The 27,630-nt window shown below is 38.9% G+C and overlaps 1 protein-coding gene across 2 annotated transcripts; it reads right to left on the bottom strand.

The window, feature by feature from the left end:
* Positions 1-546: 546 nt before the first annotated feature.
* Positions 547-27,622, bottom strand: LOC145237719 (ATP-dependent translocase ABCB1-like). 2 transcript variants are annotated; one of them, XM_080100685.1, is made up of 26 exons: positions 27,540-27,622; positions 26,837-26,957; positions 26,539-26,738; positions 26,330-26,473; positions 26,158-26,262; positions 25,023-25,194; positions 21,772-21,896; positions 19,967-20,180; positions 17,878-18,060; positions 16,333-16,449; positions 14,896-15,108; positions 12,258-12,438; positions 10,428-10,688; positions 9,502-9,750; positions 8,654-8,832; positions 7,292-7,502; positions 6,296-6,445; positions 5,505-5,610; positions 4,819-4,959; positions 4,065-4,221; positions 3,190-3,387; positions 2,998-3,110; positions 2,628-2,724; positions 2,127-2,273; positions 1,451-1,620; positions 547-1,090 (listed from the first exon to the last, which is right to left on the bottom strand). In XM_080100685.1, the coding sequence occupies exons 1-26, from the start codon at positions 27,557-27,559 to the stop codon at positions 1,051-1,053; spliced, it is 4,014 nt and encodes a 1,337-aa protein (XP_079956811.1). In that variant the 5' UTR covers positions 27,560-27,622; the 3' UTR covers positions 547-1,050. The 2 variants fall into 2 exon arrangements, with proteins under 2 accessions (XP_079956811.1, XP_079956812.1); XM_080100686.1 differs by having other exon boundaries at positions 10,464-10,688.
* Positions 27,623-27,630: the final 8 nt, after the last annotated feature.

Genomic DNA, 27,630 nt, shown 5'->3' with positions numbered 1-27,630 from the left:
TAACGTTGGATTTGGTAGCTTGGTGAATATTTCATCGCAGTTAAAATGATTTCACCGGGCGAAATAAACTCAAATCAACTCAAATATTTGGCTAGTTTCAATTACCTAAAGCAGGAGTGGGCAACCTGCGGCCCTCCATTAAAGCTTGTGCGGCCCGCAGAGACGCTTGGATTTCAAACGTACTGGCAAACGAGTTCAATTATTACATATTTTTGAGCTGATTAATGCGCCTGATGCTATTTTCTGCGATCTGGCAAAATGTGGCTAGAATCAAATACGAATTATACTTGTAGTTAAGCATATTTGGTAAGAAACAAAGCAAAATCACTTTGTGTGATGAACATGTGCGGCCCTCGATCCATTTTGGACATTTATAATTGGCCCTACAGTAACAAAGGTTGCCAACCCCTGACCTAAAGCAAAAGCTACACGGACATCATACGCAACATTAAATCTAACAGCAACAAGTTTCCAAAATTAATCCAGCATAGCTTATTTATCATTTTTTCGTTTTATCTTAAATGATATGAAACAAGTAAAACCCCCTTTCTGTTACGCTTAAGTTTATTAACAATACAAACAGGCAACAACAGAACTGGAAAAGAAAAATACCGTAAACACAAAATGCAACATTGTGGTATTTTTGGATGTGCTGGTTTAGCCAATTGGAATTAAAATGCAATGATCAATTATACGAAGAATTCTTGCTAACAATATGTGTGCAACTAAGTGATAATAAGAAAGCTGAAAGTTATAAAATATACTTCCTTCTGGTGTACTATTGCTTTTGAAAAAGTTCGTACTATATTACAGTATACAACAATAAAAAACACACATTAGTTGGGAACTGGCGAAAAATGACGGGTGCAAAATTTCTACAGCTTTGCAAAGGTTAGTAAATGTAGCACAGCTAAAAGGCCACAAAAACAAGTGAACACTTGAAATTTAGAGGAAAAAAACACACAGATACAAACTGGAATGAAAAAAAGGAGAAAAAATAATTAGAGGTAAGCAAAGCTCTAATAATTGCTGACATTGAATTTTTGCGGTTTATGCCTTGTCTTTGTCTGAGAGCTGGGCATTTACCAAGCTAAAAACAAAAAAGGGTTGGAGATTAAATAATAATACAACATTATTAGTCAAACACCCAACCAATGGTTTCAAAAAAGAAATAATCTTTATAAATGATTTAACTAAAAACCAAACAAAAAAAAGTAACCATTTTTTGATCAAATTTCGCATTAAAATATTCTTTTTGTTTGAACAACATACATTTACGAAGATCAAGTCATATTTTTTTGTTCTTACAATTTTTATGCAGTTCCTTAACCACATTTGCTATCAACCTTTATTTCTAAGTCGTTTTATTACAGAATCAAGTATTTAAATGTCCCATTGTTTTTGCCCACCAAAAAAAAACAATTTAACAACTTGCAACAGTGGGCTTTACCTGAAATAAGCGCCCCTCTTCGCAATTAGTTCGTCGTGTGTCCCTTCCTCTGCCACAACGCCGTTGTCGATCACCGCGATTTTGTCGGCGTTTTTCACGGTGGAAAGACGATGGGCGATCACAATGCTTGTCCTTCCTGCGCGGGCCAGATCCAAGGCCTCTTGTACTACCTGTAGTTAATGAAAGCAAAATCGCAAATTAAAACAGAACACGTTGTAGCCTAAAGAAAGGCGAATTATAAACCTTATACTAAAAGTTAGCAAAGATCCCTTACATAGTCAGTATAATGTGATGTGGTTTATAATCTTAATGCTAAGTTAAATATGAAAAGAGGTTCAATTTGATTTTGATGCATTTGTACTTTTTAATATTATTGTTTAAGGCAGTTGCAGTTTATTGTAAGTGGGGCATTTTATTGTTATTCGTATTATTACGGTATATTTTTGACGGTTTTACAGCTAACAGAAAAACAAAACATGTTTTTACAACTACAAGTATCGTTGCAAGTCAAAAGAAGAGGACAACCCAGCAACAGAACGCTATTGGTCACACCAATTATAACGCCTTGGAAGTTTAAGCATTAGTTCAAAGGCGACTTCTTTAAATGCTCCGAAAAATATGAATAGTTCAATCAAACGGAATTTTGTCTTTCTACGTAGGAACAGCATTCATTCACCTTTTCGCTCTCAGTATCCAGTGCTGAAGTGGCTTCGTCCAGTAGCAAGATCTTGGGGTTGCGGAGAAGTGCCCTTGCGATCGCCACCCTCTGCTTCTGACCACCGGACAACTGACCGCCCTTCGCACCAACATTGGTCTGATATTTCTGCACGAAATTAAAGCATGTTGGTTAACCATTAGGGATGGGCCGAGCCGAGCCAGAACCCAAGTACTCTTATTCATGTCTTGCTAACATAGTGTTCGAAAAGATATTCTGGGGCTTTTACAGCTTAATACACCGCTAGTGACGTAAATGACCTTGGAAAGAGGCAAAATTAGCGTGGAATTGGGAATATCTGTGAGTCACAGACTGTGACGCCAATAGGCGCCGAGCGTATTTGGCCGAACACCGAGCATTGTCGTGAGATGCTCTGTATTTGACCAAACAGTACATTCGCGATTTGGACCCATCCTTAGTAACCATAGATTTTGTTTAGTCGTTTAGAGGTAAGGTGCTTACGTCCGCAAGTTTTTCCATGATAAAGTTGTGGATGTTGGCGTCTTGTGCTGCTTTCTTAACTTCTTCTTCGCTTGCTGTTCTGGTACAGTCCCCATATCTGTAAAAACATAAAAGCGTTATCCATCTTGACCGCAACGTTGAGGCAAAACCGTCTGTAATGTACTGTTTGCTTCGTTATTCTTGTATACGCCTAATACTTCCAATAGGTAGAAGTTTGTTTAACACACTAATATCACATATTTTACAGTTGATTGCACACTTATTTGTAGTCCTAAGTCAAGTCAAACGAGAACTATCCATAGTTAAGAACCACTACATTCAAGGGTCAGAAATAACTCTTTTAACGCTTTATCACTAATGGTGGAATTACCGAATGTTTTCAATTATTGACTGGTTGAAAAGCGAAGGTTCCTGTGACACAAGACCAAGTTGTTGCCTCACCCAGCCAATGTTCAGTGTTTTGATGTCGCAATCGTCTATCATCTGAAATAAAAAAGCAATCAAGTTTAAAACCGAAATCCCAGAAACCCCTGCACTTCTTTCAAACCCAAATAACCCTTACCACTTGACCAGAAGCAGCGTCATAGAAGCGTTCCAGCAACTGGACAGAAGTGGACTTCCCGCAACCGGACTGACCAACCAGTGCCAATGTCTGTCCAGCCTTCACTGTCACATCGACTCCTTTCAGTACGGGAAGGTCAGGTCTTGTAGGGTAACGGAAGAAAACTGATTTGAGTGTAACGTTGCCCTTGCAGTGTGCCTGAACAAAATAAGTACACAGCATTAAACTGGAGTCCATTACAGGTAAAGTCGAAGTTGTGATATATTTGGGGATTCTGAATTGTGGTCAATTTTAATAAAGCAGCAATAAATTGTGCAAGGGCAATATAAAAGCTTCGTTTATGGTTGGAGAGTAAGCCGGAAAAATTTCAACCGATTCTAAAACTCTGGGTAAAGTTGCTGCTCTTAACGCTAACACACCAGTAAATTTCGACTGGAACTTATATACTGGCTGGCTGCACGCACAAACTCAACAGCAAAACTTCAGGAAAATGTACAATAGTTTAACCACACCAGTTCGTGTTCAATTTTAATTGACACATTTTAAACGACATGAAAATAAGGACCCAAGCAGTAATCGAAAATCACCCTAACTGCTTACTCACAGTGTGCCAAACCCACTTTTTTGCAAGCTTCTGTTTCATAATACAATGTAACCGTAGCATGTTTAGTTATGATCCACCAACGTCAACCTTCACATTTTTGCGCTGCAGAACAGTTCAACGTTGTGCATCTATTTCCAGTTTGATAATTGCTATATAATGTCTCAATGTTTTTCTTCATCTCAACTCACTACAACTATTCCTCGTTAAAAGTGTCTAGCTCAAAAATGCTTTTGCACAAAACTATCATAAACCACTACGGTCCGGCACATACCGGTTTGTGGCCACTATCGCTGTAAGCATCAATCGGTGGTTCTCTCTCGAACAGCAAGAACATTCTGGACGCTGACACCTTTGCCTCAGCATAGTCGGGTGCAAATGAACTGTTCTGTCCAACCGCCATGGCTCCGAAGATCACAGCCGTCAACACTCTGCGAAAATGTAAGATTGTGGATGTCTTTATTTGCAATGTAACTTCTGTGTTTTATTTTGAGTTTGCGAGTCAAGAGTTGTAAGCGGAATCGAAACAATACAGACACTTGGGCCGAAGCCCTTGTTTAAATCAAGCCAGAAAGTGCGATTACCCAACGTGAAAATATGATGCAAATGTGCCAGAGGTCAGGCCTAAATCAACATGTAAACTGAACCCAAATCCGGTCTGACTTTACAAAATTAACAACATTACAAAACTATGAAGGCGTACTAAATTTGGTATAAAATTTCTTTGACTGGTTATGATTGTATTTATCAGATTTATAAAATATAACGCAGCTGTAGCCGCAAAAGACTCATTAATCCATAACAGTTTGTTTTAATTCGCTTTGGAATTGTTTAAATATCAACAATTTGTTTAATATATTACTCAAGTTTGGCGCAGGCTTAAGCTTTTTAAATTAGGACTGCATTGTAATCTAGAAATATTATTCTTAAGGTCCGCTTTATTAAGCAGAAAACAACAACAACCGAATATATTTGGAGTTGCCTTGACCTAAAGGAAGTATATGTAAGAATTAAAGCGCCAAACTTACTTGAACACATTTTCGAAAGTCATCTCCCCGGTCAGAACAAGTTCAATCCCGAGACGAAAAACGGCAGCATATGCAAAGTAGATGACACACTGTGAATATCCATAACCAATTCCAGTGATTAACGTTTTCTTCGTCGATTCCCTATGTACAAATATATTTTGTTACTAAACCATGATCCAGTTTATGTACATTTGTGGCATAAAACGGATTCGGCGCTGCATGACTTTTCAGAATATACCAAAATAATACACCGAGTAAGTAAAAACACAAATAAATTGTCTGATTTTTACAAACTGGAGAGCTTTAACGCGAATTTGATTAACCAAATCGAAGAAAACTTTTTGGTTCTGATTTAGCCAATCACATTCGCGTTTAAGCTTTCCAGTTTGTAAAAATCAAGCGATTTTGAGTTTTTTCTAATACCTGTATTATTTTGAACACAAAATGGCGGCCATGAGGCTGTACCGCGTAAAATGAAATAGACAACTTCAATGAAATAAAATGAAATAGGCATTTTCTACAGACTTTGGTCACCAGCTGCACTGATAAGACCTGATAGGTTGAAACAGTGTGCACTGCAGCTTACTTAACAAGTTTTTATTACTTGAAAAAATGTGTCACACTGTTCGCTGGTATGTCTTCGGTATTGCATGCTAAAAATAATTTTGTACAGTTTTTGTTCTTACCGGATTGGCTCTTCCAGATGCTTTTCGTAACGTTCAATGATGACTTTCTCTTTTGTTAGCGACGCCACCGTGCGGATGTTGCTGATCGCTTCCACAGCAACTTGCCCTGGGAGAAAATTATTGTGAGTAAACACAGACGTACATGTAGCTGCAGACAGTGCACACTGTTTCCACCTAAAGTCATATCAGTGTTTAGTTTTTTGTCTTGTCACTAACTTCACTGACGTTGCTTTAGGATGGAAACAGTATGCAGTGTCTGCAACTTATTACACATGTAAGCATGTAACGGGGTCTTTTCTAACAATTACGGTAACACAGACCGGTCCATTTTAAAACGGTAGAGCTATTAACACCAACTCACGACAGACCCACATTTAGCTATACCTCGATAGGTGGCGCAAAGAGCTGAATTATTAAACTAACAGCCAAAGAAGGGTCTGGTTTGGAAGTAAGTTTAAAAAATTTTGCATTAGGAACTAGGTTTCAAAGTTGGTTTTATTGAATTTTTAATAATTCCATCCTACCCCATCCAAATAGTCCTAATCGACAGTATTTTGGGCGATATACAGTTCTAATTAGGTGTTCACGCTCTTTATGCCACCTATAGAAATTTAGCTGAAGCGACTGTAAAGGGTGGAACAAATATTATTACAACCAATATATTAGCTTGTTTGGTTCAACTCCAACCATTTCATTCCCATTAAAGAGCAACGTGGTGCTTTACATTTTATACAGATGTCAATGAATGTTTGCATAATTTTTATAAATTATTGGTGTAAAGAAGATGTTACCTGCTTTGTCGTACGCTTGATTTTCGTTTGTCTCCTCTCCCATGATAAGTTGCATTTCCAGAAATCCTCCGATCACGATGAACGGCACAAATGCAATAGTGAGAAGGGTCAACTTCCAACCATAAGCAAAAGCTATGCCCAGCGCGACACCTAGCGACAACAAAACATGTCAATATAGCCGTTAAGCAATTGAGGTGAACTGAGGGGAACTTGCAAGGCTAGATTTTGGGGACGCAGTCTAAAATATATAAGAGGTAAATGTGTAATTCGCGTTTCGTAACAATAAAACAGGATAGTAGACTATTATTCTTAATTTCTTAACAGAACTCCTAGCCCCAACGCTTATCACAAAGCTGTAAGTCAGTCCGAGACATAAAAAAATGTTTAAAACTGTTGCAAATCGTGGGTCCACCCGACAATGACTCAAAAAGTAGCCTGTTTTACAACAAAATTGCAACACTACTTGTAATTGTTATGACTAGGGATGGGCCGAGCCGAGCCAGAACCCGAGTACTCGGTACGAAGAATCGCTGTTTTTGATACTTGGTCTTAGACCAAACAGAACATTTGCAGTTTCGGCCCAACCCTAGTTATGACTACAGCGATCAACCCCATACACAGAGATAAATAGATCTATAGTTACCCTTAAAATTTCCTTCGCGGATTTAACTACCGTTTTATGCAATCGGCTGTATACCCCGCCAGATAGACCGGTCGCTTGCGAACCTATACGGCAGAACATACCCAGTGCACTTTAAGCACGATTGAAATAATAGGACACTTGACTCGATAACCTATTTTTTTTTTCAGTGTGTTTGCTGTTTTGTGAAACCATTCCACAATGCCAAATATGATAAGGTGACAATACAAATATAATATGACTGACTGCTTTGCAGTTAACATGCGCTTAATACAAGAATAAAATAAGTTCGACAAACGCTATCGTCCTAACGTGAAATGGTTTTCGTTGTAGCAATATTTCACATGGCATCTTACCGAGAGAGCAGAAGTTCTTTAGAACAGTTCCGAGCCGGACTCCGGTGCAGCCTTGTACACGCGACGCGTCGGTAGAGAGTCGTGTGCACAGAGCACCGGTGCTGTTTTTGTGGTCATCAAAATAGGCAATGTCCTGACGCAGCATAGAGTGGAAGGCCCTCTTGCGCAGTCGCACTGTAAGCTCCATACCGGACTTGCCGAACAGAAGGCCCTAAAAACGAGAAAGGTAACATGATATATTAGTCATGTGATTTGTGTGAGATGACGTAACGCATACAGTGGGGACTTTGTTGTAACGAGCGGCCGTTGACTTTAGCGCACCGGAAAAAGGTGGTAATAAAAAAGACTGTGGTTTTCAGGTAAAAATGCCAATGCCATGTGATAACCATGTCACCAATTAGGTATGTTTATGGCCCACTAGATCACAAGACGTAATTTGGAAGAAAAGGTTCATCGAATGTTTAATGCCTGCTTTTCAATCCGTGGTTCCAAATTTGCTAAGGTTGAGGTCATCCATGTGAACAAAAGGTCACCTAAGGCCATGAATTTCAAATGAGGGCTAAGCATGCCACATAAACGCACGTGTGCTGGAGTAAGGTAGTCAAGTCATGTGAGAGTCACGTGACAACGCAGGTATTTATGCCCTAGTCTAGTTGGTCACGAGACAAAATTGGGAGAAACGCTTTTTGGGTTAAAAAACATAAGATACGTATGTTTGCCCTCGTATGATTAGAGCTTCAGGTGGGGTAGAATCAATGTGAATGACAGACATAACAATGTCGTGAAATTTCGTAACCCAGTGGAGAATGGCCAAACATGATATTTTTCATATTTGTTGTCCCAATTTTCGGAACAGAAGTGCCTTTGGCACCCACTCGCCTATCCTGCTATTGTGTATGCTAAAATAGGATAAGCTATTGATTATAATTACTCGACCTTCAATGCACCTAAGCTGCAGTGCGTTTAGGTCTGATGCACCAATTGTGTCTTCCGCTGTTTTGCGTAGGCAGTAACATGTTACGTGCGCAGCTAATTATCAACTTGGTGATTGTTCTGTACAATTGTGTCATTGTGTGTATTTTTTTGCCACGTGAAGCTCAAGTCAAATCAACTTAACCCCAATCAAGACAACTCAAATCAATCCCACTTAAATTAACTAAACTCAAATCAACTCAGCTCAACTCAACCCAAATCAACACCACTTAACTAAACTTAACTCAACCCAACTTAACTCTTCTCAACTCAACTCAACTCAACTCAACCCAACTTAACTCAACCCAACTTAACTTAACTCTTCTCAACCCAACTCAACTGTTCTTAACTCAACTCAAAATGTAGTTGCATTAAGGGTGAACGCTTTACCTCAGCTGTGTATGCGACGAATGCTGCTACTCCCAAAGCAACGAAGAGAAGAGCATAGAAGACCGCATTCGACCTCTGCTCGTCGGGATCGCTCAAGGTGAAGATGCGGAGGACTTCAGAGAAAAGGATCGCATTTACAGGATCCACGGATCCGGCGATCAAGGCAAAGAAACATCCAGCTAAAAAATACAAACAATTACTTTTTTCAACATTTGTTTTTTAATTATAAGCGTTTAAAAAATACGTTTTAAAGTAAATTGAAAGTCTTGTAGGGGTAATAACATTTTTTTAATTTTCCAGGCATACGGTAAGGTATTATACATACGCACACATACTGATATACATTTTACTATTCATTTTCCAACAAACTGGAGTGCCGTTGGATGGCTATACACTAGCCAATATCTCTCGTCACCAGCTGCGCTGATAAGACCTTCCAGGTCGAAACAGTGTGCACTGTCTGCGGCGTGTCATTTGTTGTCTTGTTCAGTGATTCTCAAAATGTGTGCCGCGGCCAACTAGTGTGCTGTGAGAAATTTCGAAGTGTACCGCAATATTCCCTATTTTAAAAGCGCAAATACTTCCCGGTGTTTTAGGACTTCATTACGAAATACTGGCGTGCATAACAACGTTTCAAAGCTCACATTTGTGTTGTGAAAAGCATTCTTACCCACCACAATAAAGTTAAAAATTACCATTCTTTGAACGACCTTTGTTATGTTTAACTGCAAACTTTGCCTCAGAAGTAAATTTGAGTTCTTTATTGCGCCGCATGTTTAAAAAGTTTGAAAACCACTGATCTTGATGCTTATACATCTCAACTCTTTCATTATTTTCCAGTCACCAACCTAACATGTAATGCCATTCCGGTTTGTTCATTGCAAATACACGAGAGAAGGGGATGTCGGGTAAGTCTTCTTCTTCTTCTTCTTCCTCCTCGGACTCTTTTCCCGCAAGCGACGCTTTAGAGACTCCTTCGTTGGACTTGGTGGACATCCTCCAGTCCCGATGACCCGACAGTGACCTTTGCAGTGATGAAGTTGACATGCTCCTGATGCGACGACGACTTCCGCTCAGTTTCCGTTGTAGTTTGACCTCTGTGTTTTTAAAGGGTAAAATTAGCAAAATGTAACGCAATTTAAAGTAACTTTCATTTGGACTTTTGTATTAATGATGACAGCAGGTATTGTGGGAAGGTCAGTGCTACAATACATCAATAAATAAAAGCATTTTTAGTTTTATTTAGGATTATAAAGGCTGTGTATAGTGTTTTTTATAGTTACCATTTAGCTGTTTTAATCGTTAAATAAGTAAAAAATGTAGTCTATTGTTGCGTTTTTTTGTGCTTACCGTCACACAAAAAAGAAATTGTTGACAAAAAAAATTAAATCACAGTACTCTAATTGTTTTTAATAGTTGCACAAACAAACCTTTATGTCATTTTTTGACACACAAGAGCACATTTTTTTGGTAGTGATTAGGCACAACAAAAAAATTAACAGAAAAAAAATACACAAAGGTTATTTTAATTTTTTACAATGCCACCTGATTACAAAAATGCTGGTCCACTTAGAACGGTGCATTCCAAACAGATTAGACAGAATTTTTAAATTAGTTAAAAATGTTTTTTTGAAAGCATTCAAAAGATGAAAGTGATCGATCTTTAAAACAGCAAATTGCAGAAGAGAATTCACACATGTTGCTTCCTTACAAAACAACAATCAGGAAAAATTAGCCCTATCAGTGAAAAAAGCAAATTACAACTTCAACACACCCAAATCAGACACTTCACGCTGCAATTCCGCCTTACTCTCTTCGACGGTTGTAGCATCGTGAGGCAAGTCTGGATATTCCTCGTTTTCGTCCGTTTCTCTACCAGCTTGCATGTTGATCAGGTTGCTGTAAACCCCGTCGGGAATTTTCAACAGCTCGTCGTGGGTTCCCTGCTCAGCCACGTTGCCATCTTGGAAGGCGATAATCTTGTTGGCGTTGCGGATTGTGGAAAGACGATGGGCGATCACGATGGTCGTGCGACCTGCAGTTGTTTGTGGTAGCATATGGTAAACCTTTTACGGTAAGTTAAAATGTATACTCTGGATCAGGGGTCGGTAACCTTTTCTGTACCACGGACCGGCCTTTAAAAAATGTTTTAAAGCATTTAACCTGAAAAAGTATACGGCCTGGTAACGAACCACTCGCGGATCGGCACCGGGGGGTTGCCGACCACTGCTCTAGATTCTAGAACACCACAACAAAATTTAGAATCTTGAATTTTCGCAAAGCTCTACCTACTTGAAAACTGCATTGTGGCCTACCAACAGACTATTGGGTAAAAATAGGGATCTAAACATAAACGGTCCGCGCAGGCAAGAAAATTGAGCTCCCACATGACAAATGCACTCAAAAACCTCTTGCTTTAAAAAATATTTTCATCTTTTTGTTTCAAATCTATGACTAAATTGTTGAGATTGCATGCTTTGAGACCGGTTAAAATTTCACTCCACCTAAATTTACAGCACAAAATTTAAAGATTTTTGCACAATTTAGGTCAAATTAAAATGCAAAGTCTGTAAAAATTTTAAGCCTAATGTGCTACTCGCCATACAGTGTTCAGTCATGCATTTCGTGTGACGGTGCTAGAGTTTCGCTGACCACAAAAGTACGCTGTTCCGTGCGGACATGACCGACTGCTTAGTGCGTGGTAAACTTTGCCCTACATGCGTTAAACTCAAACAGCGTGAAAATAACTTAACGCCAGTTACGTACGTTTAAGACTTCAAGCGGAAAAGCTGGTGTGGGTTACCAATCTAAAACTGTGTACAAAAGTCCCGAGATAAGCTCTTCCTGGTGTACTTTATTAAATTTTGCCAATTTTATCCATACCTTACGGTACCTTAGAAGGCTGATATATATACGTAGGAAATAGATACATTTATGATCGTTGAAAATTGGCAATACGACAAAACGCATTTTCTATGCATACAGTGTTAATTAGGCTAATGAAAATTAGTAGGGTTGGGCCAAATCTGCAAATGTTCTGTATGGTCGAACACCGAGCATCTCACGTTAATGCTGGGTGCTCGGTCGAGATCGTCGGTGTATGTTGACGTCACAAACATTCCCAATTCCACGCTAGTTTTGTAGCTTAAACAAGGTCCCTTTCGTCACCAGCGGTATATTTTCCCTGTACAGGCCCTGGAAGTACGCGTTTTTCCGCAATTTAACGCATTTAGAAAACAGACATTTTTGCTCTTGGAAAACCCTTTCGAACACTAGTTTCGTATGTTAGCCGGGCATGACTATGCCAATTAAAGGCTCGGGTCGGTTTATGCAACCGCTCGGCCGAGCTCCCAGCATCAAAAACAGCGATGCTCGGTGCCCCGAGTACACCGGCTCAGCTGGGCCCATCCATAAAACTTAGGTAAAGATCAGAAACAAAAGTTTTCAAAACTCTTCTAATCAGTTACATTTTTTGCTCATTCAGTTCACTTAAGTTCTCTAGCAAGTGTGTTTTTTGAGAAAGCCCGTTTCAGTGTCTGGGTACTGTTTCCAATTCCTGGCCGTTTCAAAAATCCAAGCATTGCAACAATAAAACATAACTTACCTTCAGAGGCTTGTTCCAACGCAGCTTGCACTACAGACTCGCTCTCAGTGTCAAGTGCAGAGGTGGCTTCGTCCAACAGAAGGATCTTGGGGTTTCGGACAATGGCACGAGCAATTGCGATCCTCTGTTTCTGTCCACCACTCATCTGACCACCGCCCTCGCCAACCAGGGTGTCAAATTTCTGAAAAAAAAAGGTTTTACGATCACATTAGGTTGCAGATTTTCGAAAAGTAAGAATATTTTTTTAATTCGAACAAGTATGGAAAAATACTACTTGAATTGCAACGTTTCATGCAATCGTTGCTATTCAAGTTTTCAAGAGCGAATATCTAGTAAACGGATAATTTTTGATCGAATTTTGTAGTGTTTTCAACTTCTGTACATAATACAGAATCTTATAAAGTGAACAATGTTTTCAAAAGTACATGTTTTTTAATTCAGTGAATAGCACAAGAAACGAATAAAGCGAAGTTGTATTTAAATTACAACATCGTGTGTACAAAGGGTGACATTTAACAGTCAAGGTCATGTTATAAGGACAAAATCGGAAAGGTTACGACCTGCTTAGGTTTACGGCAAATATAATAAAGTTTATTGTGAATTTTTGCCTTTGCAGGGCCGTGGCTGTAGTTTCATTTGACTTTTATAATTCATTTCAGCAGGTGAATGTACAAAATACAACTTACATTATTGCTAACGTTTCGCCCACAAACACGCTGGGCATTGCCAGAGCATAATTTTTCTATTTTACTGCTTACTTTTGGGTCTGTATGCAGTCTATTCCGCACAAAGTATACTAATGCAGTGCATAATGACCAGCCAAGGCCCGCTGACCAAGATACCCTGCTAAAAGCAAAGCGTTTTTTTTTGCACCACACGTTTCGGCAACACATGCTATTGTCAGACGTGTCTGATGATAGGGTCAATTGTGTGATTCACGAGTATTGTTTAAAATTTTGACAATATAAACCACTAGCGCTATATGCACGGATGTGTATATCAAAAGTTGTGCGCTTTTCTATACCATGATAAAACGAAATGACATAGGCTTAGTTCAAAGTTAGACATGTACACAACGGTTACTGCACTTGGTGCGCAAGGATGCAGAATACAAGCCATATAACCAAGCTTTTAATTTGGATACATAACTTATATATTTTCGCCGTAAGAACATCATGGACGAATGTCTTAATGTTTTTCATGAACTTAAATCAATAGAAATAAGGTTCCTATAATTTTCATCCACAAAGCAACTAGCTGGGAGATTCCAATTTAAGTTTAAAGTACAAGTATATGGTTAAACCAGGCTTCTGAAAAAAATGCCGCAATAAACTGTAATAAAGATAAATACGAAAAAAACACGAAGATAATGTTGTTATAGCTAATAATCGAATGCTTTTCCGTGTGTATTTCAACGCAAACATATGTATCTCACAGTCGCGCTGTGAACCCATATAAGCTCGAGACCAAAAAATAAAACCAAAAACCGTTATTTGTGCGTAAAGGACACCCGATAACGTAGTCAAACTCGTGACTTGTCAACTTTTATTCATGTGACCAACAGCAACAAAGTGCCTCGAAATCGCACGATATCACGTTACATGACCCAGCAAGATAAAAACATCGAACACGGCGTATATGATCATGCTGGAGACCGCTGGATACGTCAAACTCGTGATAACATTGCGCACATGTTTTGACTTGAGCGATGCGTCTTAGATAGTAACTTGTCACCTTTTTCAACAAAAACTGTTGCGAATTCTGTGTTTTAGGACAATGGAAGTATAATTTGAACCAGTTAGGCTATAAATACAGTTTTGTATGTAAATGCGCCTAAACCAATTGTTTATTTTTACTTCTTTATGACAACGTCCGAAAATGTGAGTGTTGCAATTTGAAAACCCCCAAAAAACAGGACAGTACGGCTAAGTTACAACTGTTTGAATGCCATACATATTCAGCAGTGGTTCACATTGAATTGCATCACAGCCCTGGCACGCTTAAAATAGTAGCCTATGTTTCAGAGAAGTCTGCCTTACACTCGTGTGCCTTTTACGGGGCGAAATGGAGTACCCGCATAATCGCATTTACCCTTTTCCTTTTGTTTGGTCACTTGGCATCTACACGAATAAATTATCAAAATTGTGTATGACAACTAAAAGCGTCGCTTAGCGTCATTAATTAACAACAAAAATAACTTAACGATGAAGCCGACACGTTTTCACAAATAGCAAGGCTTGAAATACATAATTTTAAGAAAGCGCGTTTTTGGAAGGTAGTACTGATTAATTATCTTGATGCTACTAATTACAGCACAAGCCAAATATCTTAAAGTCGCAATTCTGCGATTCGTTGATACGCTTATTTACTATTTTAATTTTATGTTTAAAACAGGACAAATTTTCTAAAACTTTGGTTGGGTAAAATTGCCATGTTAATTTTTATTAGTCCTTTAAACGAAAATTCCGATTTTCTCCGAACCAAAAGGCAGATTCAATGCATGTTACGAAAAAGTTTAATGCTGTAGGAAATGAAAAAATCCACAGAACGCAGTCAAAACCCTAACGCCCTACTTACAACTCTTGGAAACACGGTGTAAACGACCAATATAAGTCACTTTAAATCCACCAGCACTAACCTGAGGAAGTTTCTCGATGAACGAGAACGCGTTGGCTTTCTTGGCCGCATCCTTCACCTCCTGGTCAGTCACTCCTTCGCGCCCCCAGCGGATGTTCTCGCCAATCGTTGTAGCGAAGAGCACCGGCTCCTGAGCCACAACTCCAATTGTCTCTCTCAACTTGCAGACATTGAGCGTTCTGATTTCCTTTCCACCAATTGTCAAAGTCCCGCCCTGCAAAAGTACACATAAGATTTACAGAGGCAGTGTTGTAAACGAGTCCGAAATTGAAGTCGGAACCCGGCCCGAACCCGATTCCAGTTTGGGCCAGAAAGTTTGATTGACAGACCTATATATTGAAGCCCCAGAAAAGACCAAGACAACAAACACAAAGATAATCGGTCTTGAACAAGGCGTTTTAGGGCTGTTCGACATTAGGTCACGTCCAGCAACTAGCTACTAAGCTAGATTTATTTAAAAAATACTGATACAGAGTGTAAAGTCAAGCCCGAACCTGGCCCGAACCCCACCTAGGCCCAAAAAGCCCGACCCGACTTACAACTCTGTACAGAGGTATAAGGTTTCTTGTTAAGTCTTTGGAGTTTAGGTCTGGAAGGGGTTGGGAATGGTGTAGGTCTCATTGGAGCATGGCAGGACCTTTGGAAATTTTACAAAGGCGAGCAATGGCTTCGGGTTACTGTGAAACGGAAACTAGGCCTTGAGATGAGAAAATAAGCAGTGAAGCCTGAATACTACAAGGGCTTATGGCTAGCAAGTCAGATGTGATTCTTTTGATGACTGTGTCTGGCCCGAAGAAAAACGTAGATGTTAAATGATAAAAATGAAATAAGCTATTGCTGCCAGGCATAATGTATGACCAAGTATTGCTCATCCAGCAGTTTTATTGTAAACAATCGACGTTTCGACGTCCTATACAAGACGTTAAATGATAATGTTGCATTCCGCTCGCGCATTTTAATTAATACGTTTTTATGTGCGTTTTTACCGCACTTAAGTGTTCTACTAAATCATTTTTATTTCTAAAAAATATGGCATGGGCCTCACGGAAATACATTTTGAAATATTTTTGAATAAGACTTTATTGCCTCTTTCGCCAAAAAGCACTGAATTTTGCTTTCGATTAATGATAAAATGTCCAATTTCGTACCGTAACGAAAGTAGTGCTTTAGTAGTAGATAAATATTTAATAAACTCATAAACCGAATTGAGTGCACCATAAAATAGGTCTTTATTAAGACAAGTTTGAACAAGTTTAAACCCATACAAGTTTAACCAGTGTAACGACAATGCTATCAAATCCTCTCAGGTTTTACTGCATCTTAGTATTGTAACTTTTGAAGCTGTATCAAAAATCTGTAACGTAAACAGCCTTAACACGTGTTTGCATTCGTGCTGTTAGTGTTTTCCGTTACGGATACGTGTGTATATATTGCTTACAGTAATGTCGTAAAAACGTTGAATGAGTTGAATAATGGTACTTTTTCCGCAGCCACTTTGTCCAACCAGCGCCGTGGTCTTGCCATGATCGATTTGGAGTGAGATGCCCTTCAAAACCTGCACAAAAATCCAATTTAACATCAAATACTTAGTGATTTAGATTCATGCCTTGTGCAAGAGCTAACACAGACATACAATAGTTCAAAAAAACGAAAATATAACATATGCTGGTCTCTGGGTTCAAATCCCACGACAGGCTAGATTTTTCTAGCCTATACGCCTTGCCATTTGGTGGTGAATGCTTGGTGACCGGCTGATTCGGTATAATGCCTTCAATGGGCCTGGCGTGGTGTGATTTATATAGGAGTGTGCCGTGATCGCTGGTCTACATACACGCTTCAGGGCTGATCCCAGTTGTGAAATAATGTTCATATACTAGAATGCGAGGAATTTGAAAGAAAAACAGCAACTTAATGCTAAAGGTTGTTAAATTCGTTTTGCTCAGTTTTCTGAATTGTGGCTTAATTAAACTTTGATAAATTTTGATCATACAAATTCTAATTTCCGAGACATAAAGTTAAGTATAACAGTCAATAAATCAGAAGGCCAGTAAAAATTACATTCACGAATCACGACCAAGCAGTCGACATAAAAAGGGCCACGGTTGGGTCAAGCATGTGACTTCCACGTCGTCAGACAGTGGGACAAAAGGCTTTTATTGAACAAAAGGTCTGTATGTAGGCTCAGGGATGAAAGCAAACACAAGTGGTTTGGTTTTCAAACGACACTGTTATGGAACATCGGCTTATATGACAGTAGAGCATACGTAAGCTCTTAAACTTCAATTTAACGACACGGCTGTAAGGGAACATATAAATTACACAAACTAGCTTTTCCATTGGCGACACGAGGCATAAAATCGATTTAAGTGCACGTAAGGGAGCCTGGCTAAAAGCCAACGGCTGCTTATCTACTGCAACAGTGCCTAAGAGGGTTAAATTAGAAGAAACATTTACGGGAAAGGCCATTTTGAACGTTCGGTCAACCAAGAAGCTTTTGATAAACGACATTTTAAAGTAAGAGTCTAAAAAGTTGAACCGCTCAAACGTAAGAGTTCTAAACAAGAATATTTTTACCTAAAAACATTTGCTGTTAAATTTTATATTCAACCTATGGGCCATGTGTAAACCATTTGGGATGTACATTGCGTATGTCTGGCGTTTTTCTCATGTCAAGGGTTCTTAACTAAGAGCACCACTGCAGGGGGCACGTAACAGACGGTTAAAACATAGGTTGTTTTTTTTTGTCATTATGTAAAGAAAACGTGTATAGTTTGGCACTTTTATCAAGTGTCATATATAAAACACCACTGAATGCGTAAAAAGGTGTCAATTTTACTTCAGAATACAGGCCACTGACTAAAATCCAAACACTTTCATAATTCATACAAAAAAATTGACGAAAGTTTTAGGCGATGCAATTCCCCAAAAGGTCGAGAACCACTTTTTTATGTAAATTATAACCAAAGCTCGAAAAACCACTTGCCTGTGTGTCGGATCTTGATGGGTAGGAAAATTCAACACCGTTGAGGCGAATTTCACCGCTAGACAAGTTTGGTGCGTCGCCCACTTCTGAGAAGATATCGATTTCTGGGACTCGGTCGATCACTTCGAATATCTTTGCGCCTGCTGCTTTTGCGCCCGAAAACGCTTCCATGTAGCTAGCTCCCTGTACAATGTAGTGACAATCATGCAAGTTGTACTGTTTTTTTTTTCAATGCCTTGACTGTCGGTCTGCATTTGCAGTCAGGTCAGGCGGAGGAGTTTTTGTGGGGGATCTGTGCATGTGTTTGTGTGCTTTTGTATTTTAGCTTTTATTACTGATTTTATCGTTAGTACTTGTTTTTCATAAACTGGTAAATGCTTTTATAACGGCGAAATGCATTTGTTTTGTGAAACAATAAAAATACAGCGACTGATTTAATGGTTTCACTTAAAATTTTCTGCAGTCATGAATTAGTGACCCTGAATCGTCGCAGTCCTTTGCTTTACTTGCAAGGAGATTTCATCAATAAGGAAACGATTTACAAGGATATGTTGTTATCAGCAAACCGTGTTAACTATTTCTTGCCCCGAGTGACTTTTTTGTAACAATTAGGTCGTAAATGAGGCACATCACATGATTTTTGATTAGAAAACATCATTCCTTCGATGTGAAAAAGCTAGTAATTGGTTATTTATGGGTCAGAGGCAGACTTGGCCTCAAAAATTTGAGATCAAACAAAATCTACCTTTGTTCATTTTGGACGCCTCTTTAAAGCTGACAATGGCCCTGTTTTTTTAAAAAAGCATCCAGGTGTTTTATATACCGCAAACAGTTGTAAAGTGTGGAATTTTTGCTTTACAGTGTCGTCAAATTTGGGTTGCAAAAAAGTTTCTGATCACAAAATTGGTCCAATCTCTTTTTAACGTGGAAACAACCTTACAGATTTACAGCCAAATCACAAAACTGCCTAGAGTGTGCCAAAGGTCATGCACTCAGACTGCTCGGGACTTGTCTTTTAGGAAAGAACTCACAGAAGGTTAACAAAACAGGACAATGGCTCCTGAAACGAGTATTCCTTTCCATTGAGTATATTTATTCCCTATAATGTTAACAACTTATTGTGTTTACAGTTAATCAGTAACACGGCTGCGCACAAGGTTTTAGTGCAAACGCTATAGCTTAAGAGCGAAGCAAACAACTGTCGTTTTATTACCGATGGGACCTTTAAGTGAACTGTACACATAGTGATGCAGACACCTCAAGCTACAGGCATTGACTGGTCCTATACTACAGACTAGAGTAACGTAGATTGTTCATTGTCTTCCCGTGTTAATCATTGCAAAAATACTATTTTGTTAGTGATCCAAAGGTATTGCTATATGGAAAAATGCTTATAAAGTACAATACCATATACGCTATCGGGCACATTGGTCACCAGTGAAGTCAGTAAAAACTATGTTTCACAAATAAACAGGAAATTACAGTGCCTTAATTTTGACACAAATAATATAGTTTTGATTGCAAAACAGCACGCCAAAATTATATCGTGGGTATATATTGGAAAATCAATGTATTGGCTGATTTGCGTTTTTTGCTCTTAACTATAAGATTGATTGCTACTTGTTTTCTTAAAAGGTGACACTGTCCCTTTAACATTTTCTCGCGTGCGTGGGGCGTTCTATTTCCTACACGTTGCATTGCCTCAACCCAAAGCGTGTTATGACGTCACGCAAACCAGTCGACCAATCAAGAAATAGGTCACGTGACTAAACCGACACGCCAAGCAGAAAACAGGTTCCTAGGTCTCTCATTCCGCATTTTGTTAAAAAATAGCTTTTAGCTGCATGCATTAGTACAGTAGTTCTCAAACTGTGCGTCGCGACGCCCTGGTGCGTCGTTTCAGTTTTCCAAGGGCGTCGCAGAATAGTTCCGTTTCGTGGCTTTATATTGTTGTATCAATAAACACAACTTTAATAATAAGTGTCCTCATTAACTTTTATTTGCTGGTGCGTCGCAAGTCCAGAAAACTCTTCCAGAGGCGTCGCAACAAAAAAAGTTTGAGAACCACTGCATTAGTAAACTAACGTACCGTTCCAAGGGCAAAGGCAGCAATGAGAATGTTGAAAAATGTGGTCATCATATTCCCAACTTCGATATTTCCGTCGAGTACTTGTATCGTGCCAAACCAGAACGATAGTCCGTACATCCCAAACATGCATAGATAAAGCACGCCGATGCTTAAGCCAGATACTAGACCTTTCTTTATTCCAACGGTCTTAGCTTCTCCAAGACTGTTGGTGTATCTAAGTAGAAAAGGATGTTGTGTTCATATCCGGTTAATTCAACACAAGCGCATGGTGAAACGGTAGCTAAAGAGCTTGATCAATTATTGTTGTTTGGTTTTCCTGGTCACAATTCAATGCAAGGGAAGCAAGATACCCAAAGGTTACCTGACAGGGGTTTGGGGGTCGGGTTCGAGCCTAAAACCCTGTAGGGTTCAATACTATAGTATTGAATTGACTGAGGGCCCGAGACACACTTCGATACACTTGTGTGTCGAAGTTTTTAAAATACATACTATACAAATGATTCCTAAAAAGTATGATTTGTATGCCGCAAATTGACTTTCTTGAAAATTTCCAAACTGTTGCTTCAAGTCCCAGAACTTTCCATATAAATACGGGTTTAAGCCTTTAATATAGAGAATGATATAGCTCTAACGGTGCTACTATAAGTCTCTTTGCTCGGCCCAACTTGGTCAACAACCCCAAATTTCGCTCTCGTTTGGAAAGTTTTAGAATTTAGGGGAGAAATAAACAAAGACGAATTACGTTGAGGGCCGTGTCAGATAACAGTGACAGAGTACTTCATGGGACTAACGAGTGCTTTTTAGAGCCACGCGCAAGGCATGACCGGCTATGGGTTCATCTTATGAGTGTGGGTACGAAAGGTGAATCGGCAAAGCTAAAAGTTCATAGAGTTGCATCAGAGCGTGGAACAGAAAGTTAGGGGCGAAACCCCGTAGCTTTGCGCAAACAAATTCCGATATAAGGGGGCCTAAGCTATTGGCGTCAGTGTTATTATACGTGGGTCGACCTTGTGTATTTGCGCTGTGGAAGTCAATGGGCTGAGTTGATACAAGTGACTATATTGTTCGGTCTAAAAGTATACACAGTCAACGGTAACGCAATTCGTACCTTCCATATAGTGTTTTAACGCCTTCCAACATTTTTTTTAAATGCTAGAAAAAACCCTTTAGCAAATTATACACCAATGCCATCAGAAAGAAAGTTTAAACAAAACAATTCGACTTTAAAAAACAATAAGCGACCAATACAATCAATATATATATATCAACCGAAATTGATACAATGGGTCCATTTTACTAGGTTTGACGGATCTAAACACATCGCCAAGCTTTCATTGGTGAAACCACTACATTTAATACTTTGAAATTTTACGTTTGCATGTAAGATATGGTAATAGGCAACAGTTAGTGAAAATTACACGGCCGGCCTAAAAATTGTCCAGTATTATAACATGTTGGGGCTTTTTCGATAGGTTAGGGCTGTCAAACATTTTCGGAGAATTGTTGCATGATACCATCATTTGATACATGTACCTAAATCAATATGGTGTGTAGGTATAAAATGGCTGCGCTATGTTTGAGCAATAACAACAAGATAGCAATCGTTTGGTAATGTAGGTAAAATACATCTAAGATGAAATCAGAACATTATATCTTTTATGTGCACATATGCCGTTGTTTAGAGGTGTTTTTTAAGCGAGCGGTTACAATGTTATCCTACTGACCAATCTTACCACATTGAGGTAGGTAAGTGGTTTAAACAGGTGTTATATCAAGAACATTGAGTTGCTGTAGTTTTAGTTTACCTGTCCACCTCTTTGGCTTGGCACCCAAAAGCCACAACGGTTCTGATAGCAGAAATTGTTTCTTCGGCAATTGACCCGGCATGGGCGTAAGCATCCAATTCCTTCTTTGTGTATGCGCTTGTCAACTGTATACAAAAGTATGCAGGTGTAACTTGAACTAGTGATCGATTAGTTAAAGGCAAACTGTCAGAATGGAATTTGGGAAAAAAAATACGGACTAAATAACCGACCTAAAGTCATATAGAACACTGTTGTAAACGTATAGCACTCAATACGAAGGCACGTTTTTTGGGCTACTCAATGCTAAAACAAAGCGTTTTGAAACAATACAATGCACTTTGGTTCAGCATCAGTGGTGGGATTCACATTTTTTGACAGTCGGTTCCATCACAAAAGTCACATTTTTCTGCCGGTTCTGTTACAAAAAGTACATTGACAGTAACCGGTAATGCTAACCGGTTCGATGATCTCATAAAAATTCGTGAGACGGTTCCATAGAACCGAGGCGAACCGGCTGAAGCCCACCACTGTTCAGCACATGCAGTAAAATAAGAATGGGCAACTTGTTAGGCTTTAGAATTGCATACAAAGAGTCTGTGAAGCGAAACGCAGACAATCAGGTGACAACAATTATGTCAATCTCATAGGTGGTCTGCGAGCTATTGTTGTCTCTGCGCAGACTCTAACCACCGATTAAGGCGTAATTACCGCGACTTGACAGCTATGGCTGACCTGACAGCACAGTATGAAAGTGCCAGTTTAGTTATCCCTAAATTGCCCATGTATTCTTACGGTACTCTAAACGCTCGTAATAGTTTTAAACATTACTACTGAATGAGGTTACTAAAAATAAGTCCGCTCAAACTTTAACTGTATTTTAATTTTGGACATTTTCACTTTAAGTTGAAGCTATTAAGATAACATTGACAGTAAGGTAAAATCGAATTAAGTGTTGCAAACATTTTACAGCATTGAAGACAATGTCCAAAGTAAAAGCATCCCATACACGCTCACACTCATATGATACAACTTTTAATACAGGGGTGGCCAACCTTCTACATACCATTCGCCAACTTTTTACCATACTGTGTTGGATGCGCCATAAATGTCTCGTAACCCCACCTTCTATGACTACTTCTTGTATATAGAGAGAAAGAGAAAGAAACAACTTTTGCATGAGAAGGATAGTAATAAGAAATAAGAACTATTAAGTAACAAATAACTCTGATAAACTATATATATATATATATATATATATATATATATATAACTAGAAGGGTGGCTCAGCACATATTGCCATTGCACATACACTACGTACACTTTATTAAATAGGTCCCATATCAGCCACTGTCTTTTATAGCCTTAGTTGTTTCTGCAAGCAGAAACTCATGGGTCCCCCACACATGCAAAGTTGTAAATAATGCATTTTGCAAAAAAAAACTATGAAAAATTTTGGTGCTATCTGTTTAAACAAGGCGATATAAAGTCTGCAGACATAATCATGCTATATGAGGTACAGCTATTCAAGTCACATTCAATTCGGCAATTGTTTGCAAAATTTAACCATTGCAGGGGTTAATGGGGTAAATGGTGGGACTGCAGAGCAAAACTCAACAATCAACATCTCAAAATAGAATATAATAAACAATTTCTAAATTTCATGACATTGTTTAAAAAGTTAACCCTTTTTAAGGGGCTAATGGGGTAATTGATCGGACTACAGGGTAAAACGTCAAATTTGACACCTAAGAATGCAACATGGTCAATGTTTAAAAATCACACCCACTTAGGGGTTACTGGGGTGAAGGTGGGACTCACAGGGTAAAAAAGATCAATGGATGATGTATTTTATAAACCATCTATATTTCATTAAATTTAGACATTGTTTATAAAATTCACTCATTATAGGGGGCCAGTGGCATTAATCTTGGGGATGCAGTGTGAAAAACTGCAATTAACACCTAATTATGGCAAACTGTCAAAATTTCATCGAATTCGGACATTGTTTAAGAAATTCACCAATATTAGCGGGCCAGTAGGGTAAATATTGGGGCTGCAGGATGAAACACAACAATCGACACCTAATTATGGCAAACTGAACAAACTGTCAATACTTTTTGCAATTCAGACTTTGTTTAAAAAATTAAACGTTTTTAGGGGGCCAGTTGGGTAAATATTGGGGCTGCAGGGTGAAACACAACAGTAGACACCTAATTACGGCAAAATGAACAAACTGTCCAAATTTCATCCAATTCGGACATTGTTTAAAAATCACCCGTTTTGGGCTGCTGGTGGGGCAAATATTGGGGCTGCAGGGTGAAACACAACAATCGACACCTAATTATGGCACAAAGAACAAACTGTCCGAGTTTCATCCAATTCGGACATTGTTTAAAATTTTACCCATTTTAGGGGGCTGGTGGGGTAAATATTGGGGCTGCAGGGTGAAACACAACAATCGACACCTAATTATGGCACAAAGAACAAACTGTCCAAATTTCATCCAATTCGGACATTGTTTAAAATTTTACCCATTTTAGGGGGCTGGTGGGGTAAATATTGGGGGTGCAGGGTAAAACACAACAATCGATACCTAATTATGGCACAAAGAACAAACTGTCCAAATTTTATCCAATTCGGACATTGTTTAAAATTTTACCCATTTTAGGGGGCTGGTGGGGTAAATACTGGGGTGATTAAGTCAAACAAACCAAAAGGCACATCTACATAACCATATCTTCAATCTGTGAAAGTTTCATCCAAATCCAACAAAGATTTGTTGCCAAAAGTGCATGGACAAACTTCACGGCGGAAAAAAGAAAAAAAAAAGAAAAAAAAAAAGAAAAAAAAAAAGAAAAAAAAAAAAAACATAGTGAAATCAAGATGCGTCCCCTTCAGGGAAGGGGACCCATAATTAATAGGGCTGGCTTACTTTATTTATTTATTAGTTTATTGATTTGATTTCCATTATCAGAAGAAGGCAATGCGCCCTTTCTAATCATGCAATGCGCCACGTTTGGCGCATGCGCCATCGGTTGGTCACCACTGTTTTAAAACAACACAACCTTATTCCCTGCCAGTCAAGATTGCACGCAGTAATAAATAATGCACGAGCGTAACTGCAAATGTATGCTGCACATGGTTAGTAGGTTTTGATTTCTTAACTCTACAATGTACAAGACACCTTTTTAAGCAACCTTATGAAAACGTCAGTAAGTAAATCTAAACATAAACCCAATGGTATAACTTACCACCATCCAAAGTCCAGATGCAAGTCCCAGCAGTGGCGCTACGGCCAGTGTGACAAGTGCCAAACTCCAAGCATATACAAAACCGATGATAAGACCACTGAGGGTCATGCTTAGGTACTGAACAACCATAGAGACCTTTTCCGCCAAACCGTCCCGAATTTTCTTGATGTCGCTGCAAAAACGAAGAAGCGATAGGGAAGGATAAGCATCTGGATGACATTGGTTCTAAAGGTGTAATCTGACTTCACAATTAAGGTAAATGGGGACGTGTACACCTTTCTTTGGTTAAAAGTAACTACGTTTTATTACATATTGAACCAGTTGTCCGTTAAAGCAAACAGGCCTTGTAAAATGTGCTTTTTTGGAGTCGTTATGCATTTTGTTTTTATGGCTGTTATAAAAAGAAGTGTTTTCAATGTCTAATGGTTTGGCCAGCATTAGTATCAAATGTAGCCGCAGGTCTTAACTGGACTGACAACAACGACCGCTGTATTCACTGATTTTGATCGAAAAACGTTCAAACAGCAATAACGAAAAAAAATTCCACACGCAAAAGGCCGGCGTAAAAAAATTTGGCCTACTACTGCACACGGAAATGCACACACAATTAACGGCGGAAAAAAGGCTGCTGGCACCGACAACCGGTATTGCACAACTCCTGGTAATATTTGCGAACCCATCGCGTCAGCAGTTAAGTCCAGCACTTGTAGCAGAAAAAAGCGACAGCCTTTCGACGCATTTTTGGTGGAATTAGCTTTAAGGTGATTTCCCAGCAAGCATTTGGCATTTTATCAAAAAGTTGCGCTGTTCATAGCATGACTAAGCTGAATTCTGGCAACGGTTGTGTTTTACCAAAACTCGCATTATTTAACTCACACACAATGCAAGCCCTAATTTTTGACGTTTTTAATCAAATACACTTTAATCATGGTTATGCGTGACGTAAATGGATTCATGCTTTAAACTGCATTTGAGCTGACAGGAAGCTGTTATAAGCGTACATTTATACAGCAAGGCAGGCCATAGCACACGACCCAGCAGATATGAGTCAAAATACATCAAACAGTTCTGCTAAATTGCAGTTTAATTTATTAAACAACCAAAGGCTAATTGATGTAGATTTGAGCCTACTGACCTTGACAAACGAGCGTTCAATTCCCCAGAAGAAGTGACATCATGATAGCCAATGTCCTGACGTAAAATCGAGCGAAAATACTCTGTACGTATTTTGGCTGTTTGTCTGCAGTAATGGAGTAACGCATATAACGACTTAAAATTGTAAATCGAAATTATTTTGTGAACTTTACCTGACTGCAAAAGCTGACCATGCCGTGACTTGGAAACTGCCCAACACCACAACAGCACAAGCAATGTAGACGAAGTAATAAACAAACTTTACCGTTTCTTCTCTAAAGTTCGTAAATATTGGCACAACTGTATCGTTCCAACCTCTTAAAAAACGATTAAATTCCTGGCATATCATACGTATCATGCGCAGATAACAGCATCTACTTACGATTCAGTTAAGTTTGTCAAGTTCATTGCGGTACATGCAGTGTAGTTGAATCCACACAGCTCGTATGTTCCATACTCCGTAAAAAGCGTTGTCAGCTCGCCGAAGAAAATGAACATAACAGGTAAGCCAGCACCATGGATCCCAGCGGATAGTGTTCCAAAGACTATCAGTAACCAGTCAAATGCAGTGGCGTAGCGAAACTGAAAAACACATCAATAATAAAGCACAATTTTCTCATTAAACGCGGCGTTCTAAAATCCAACAGCGAATATCTAGTTCAATACACTCATAATTTTACCAGTTTACTGTAGGCAATAGACGGTATTTCTTTCTTCTTTTCTTCTTCCCCATTTCCTTCGGATTTTTTTTCCGAAAGGTTATCCAAACTGACCTTTTCAGGCATTCCGTTCGCAGCCGTGCTAAAAACAAAAAGCAAACAAATGAACGGTCAGTCATAAATAATTTAAAAGCATCCCTTGTGACGTAACAGCAAAACTTGAATGCAATTGTGACACGTTAAACAACACGCATTTTTTTGCATCCTAAAGATTTCCTGTTGCAGTAAGTTTTTTGATAACCTGTAGCATTGCACTTGCGTCTGCAAAAATTAGTTCAGGACGAAACTATTCCAACCTACTGGAGGAATTATGAAAGGGCGCGTATTTTTGTCAGTAAATAAGAGTTTTTAATGATTACCAATTAACTGTGCTTCCCAAATCCTCAGCTTTTTAACTTAGCCCTGGGTCATTTTCACTATTTTTGCTGACAATTGTTCGTTTTTACCAAGACCCTATTGATTAGAAAACAGTATTCCAACACAATAAGTAATTTGACACGACGTTTAAAAAGAACAGACAAGCATGATTTCCGTGCTGTTATTCTGTTTCAGATGATGACAGATGCCCAACTGAGACAATTGAAATACATAATCGTTTTCCAATTAAAATGAAAGCAATAACCAACATTACTACATTAGGGTAAAAAATAACCACTAATCTCACCTCACGGTATCAGGAGGCATGTCTGCAGTATTGAAGACAACTTATAACCTGTAAATACAAGTAATAACATACAGTATCGTTTGTTTATTTA

This window comes from Phallusia mammillata, chromosome 7, assembly GCF_965637545.1.
Source record: "Phallusia mammillata chromosome 7, kaPhaMamm4.hap1.1, whole genome shotgun sequence".
Taxonomy (NCBI): Eukaryota; Metazoa; Chordata; class Ascidiacea; order Phlebobranchia; family Ascidiidae; genus Phallusia; species Phallusia mammillata.
Note: the sequence above shows the minus strand (reverse complement) of the source record. Positions and strands in the feature narration are given on the sequence as shown.

What these genes read in the sequence shown, in the direction of transcription:
- LOC145237719 (XM_080100685.1), bottom strand. Translation starts at nt 27,559, where the DNA reads ATGCCTCCTGATACCGTGAG. An exon ending in TTGACAAACTTAACTGAATC is followed by an intron (nt 26,474 to 26,538) that starts GTAAGTAGATGC and finishes TCGTTTTTTAAG; the next exon opens with AGGTTGGAACGATACAGTTG. An exon ending in TTGAACGCTCGTTTGTCAAG is followed by an intron (nt 25,195 to 26,157) that starts GTCAGTAGGCTC and finishes TCGTTTTTGCAG; the next exon opens with CGACATCAAGAAAATTCGGG.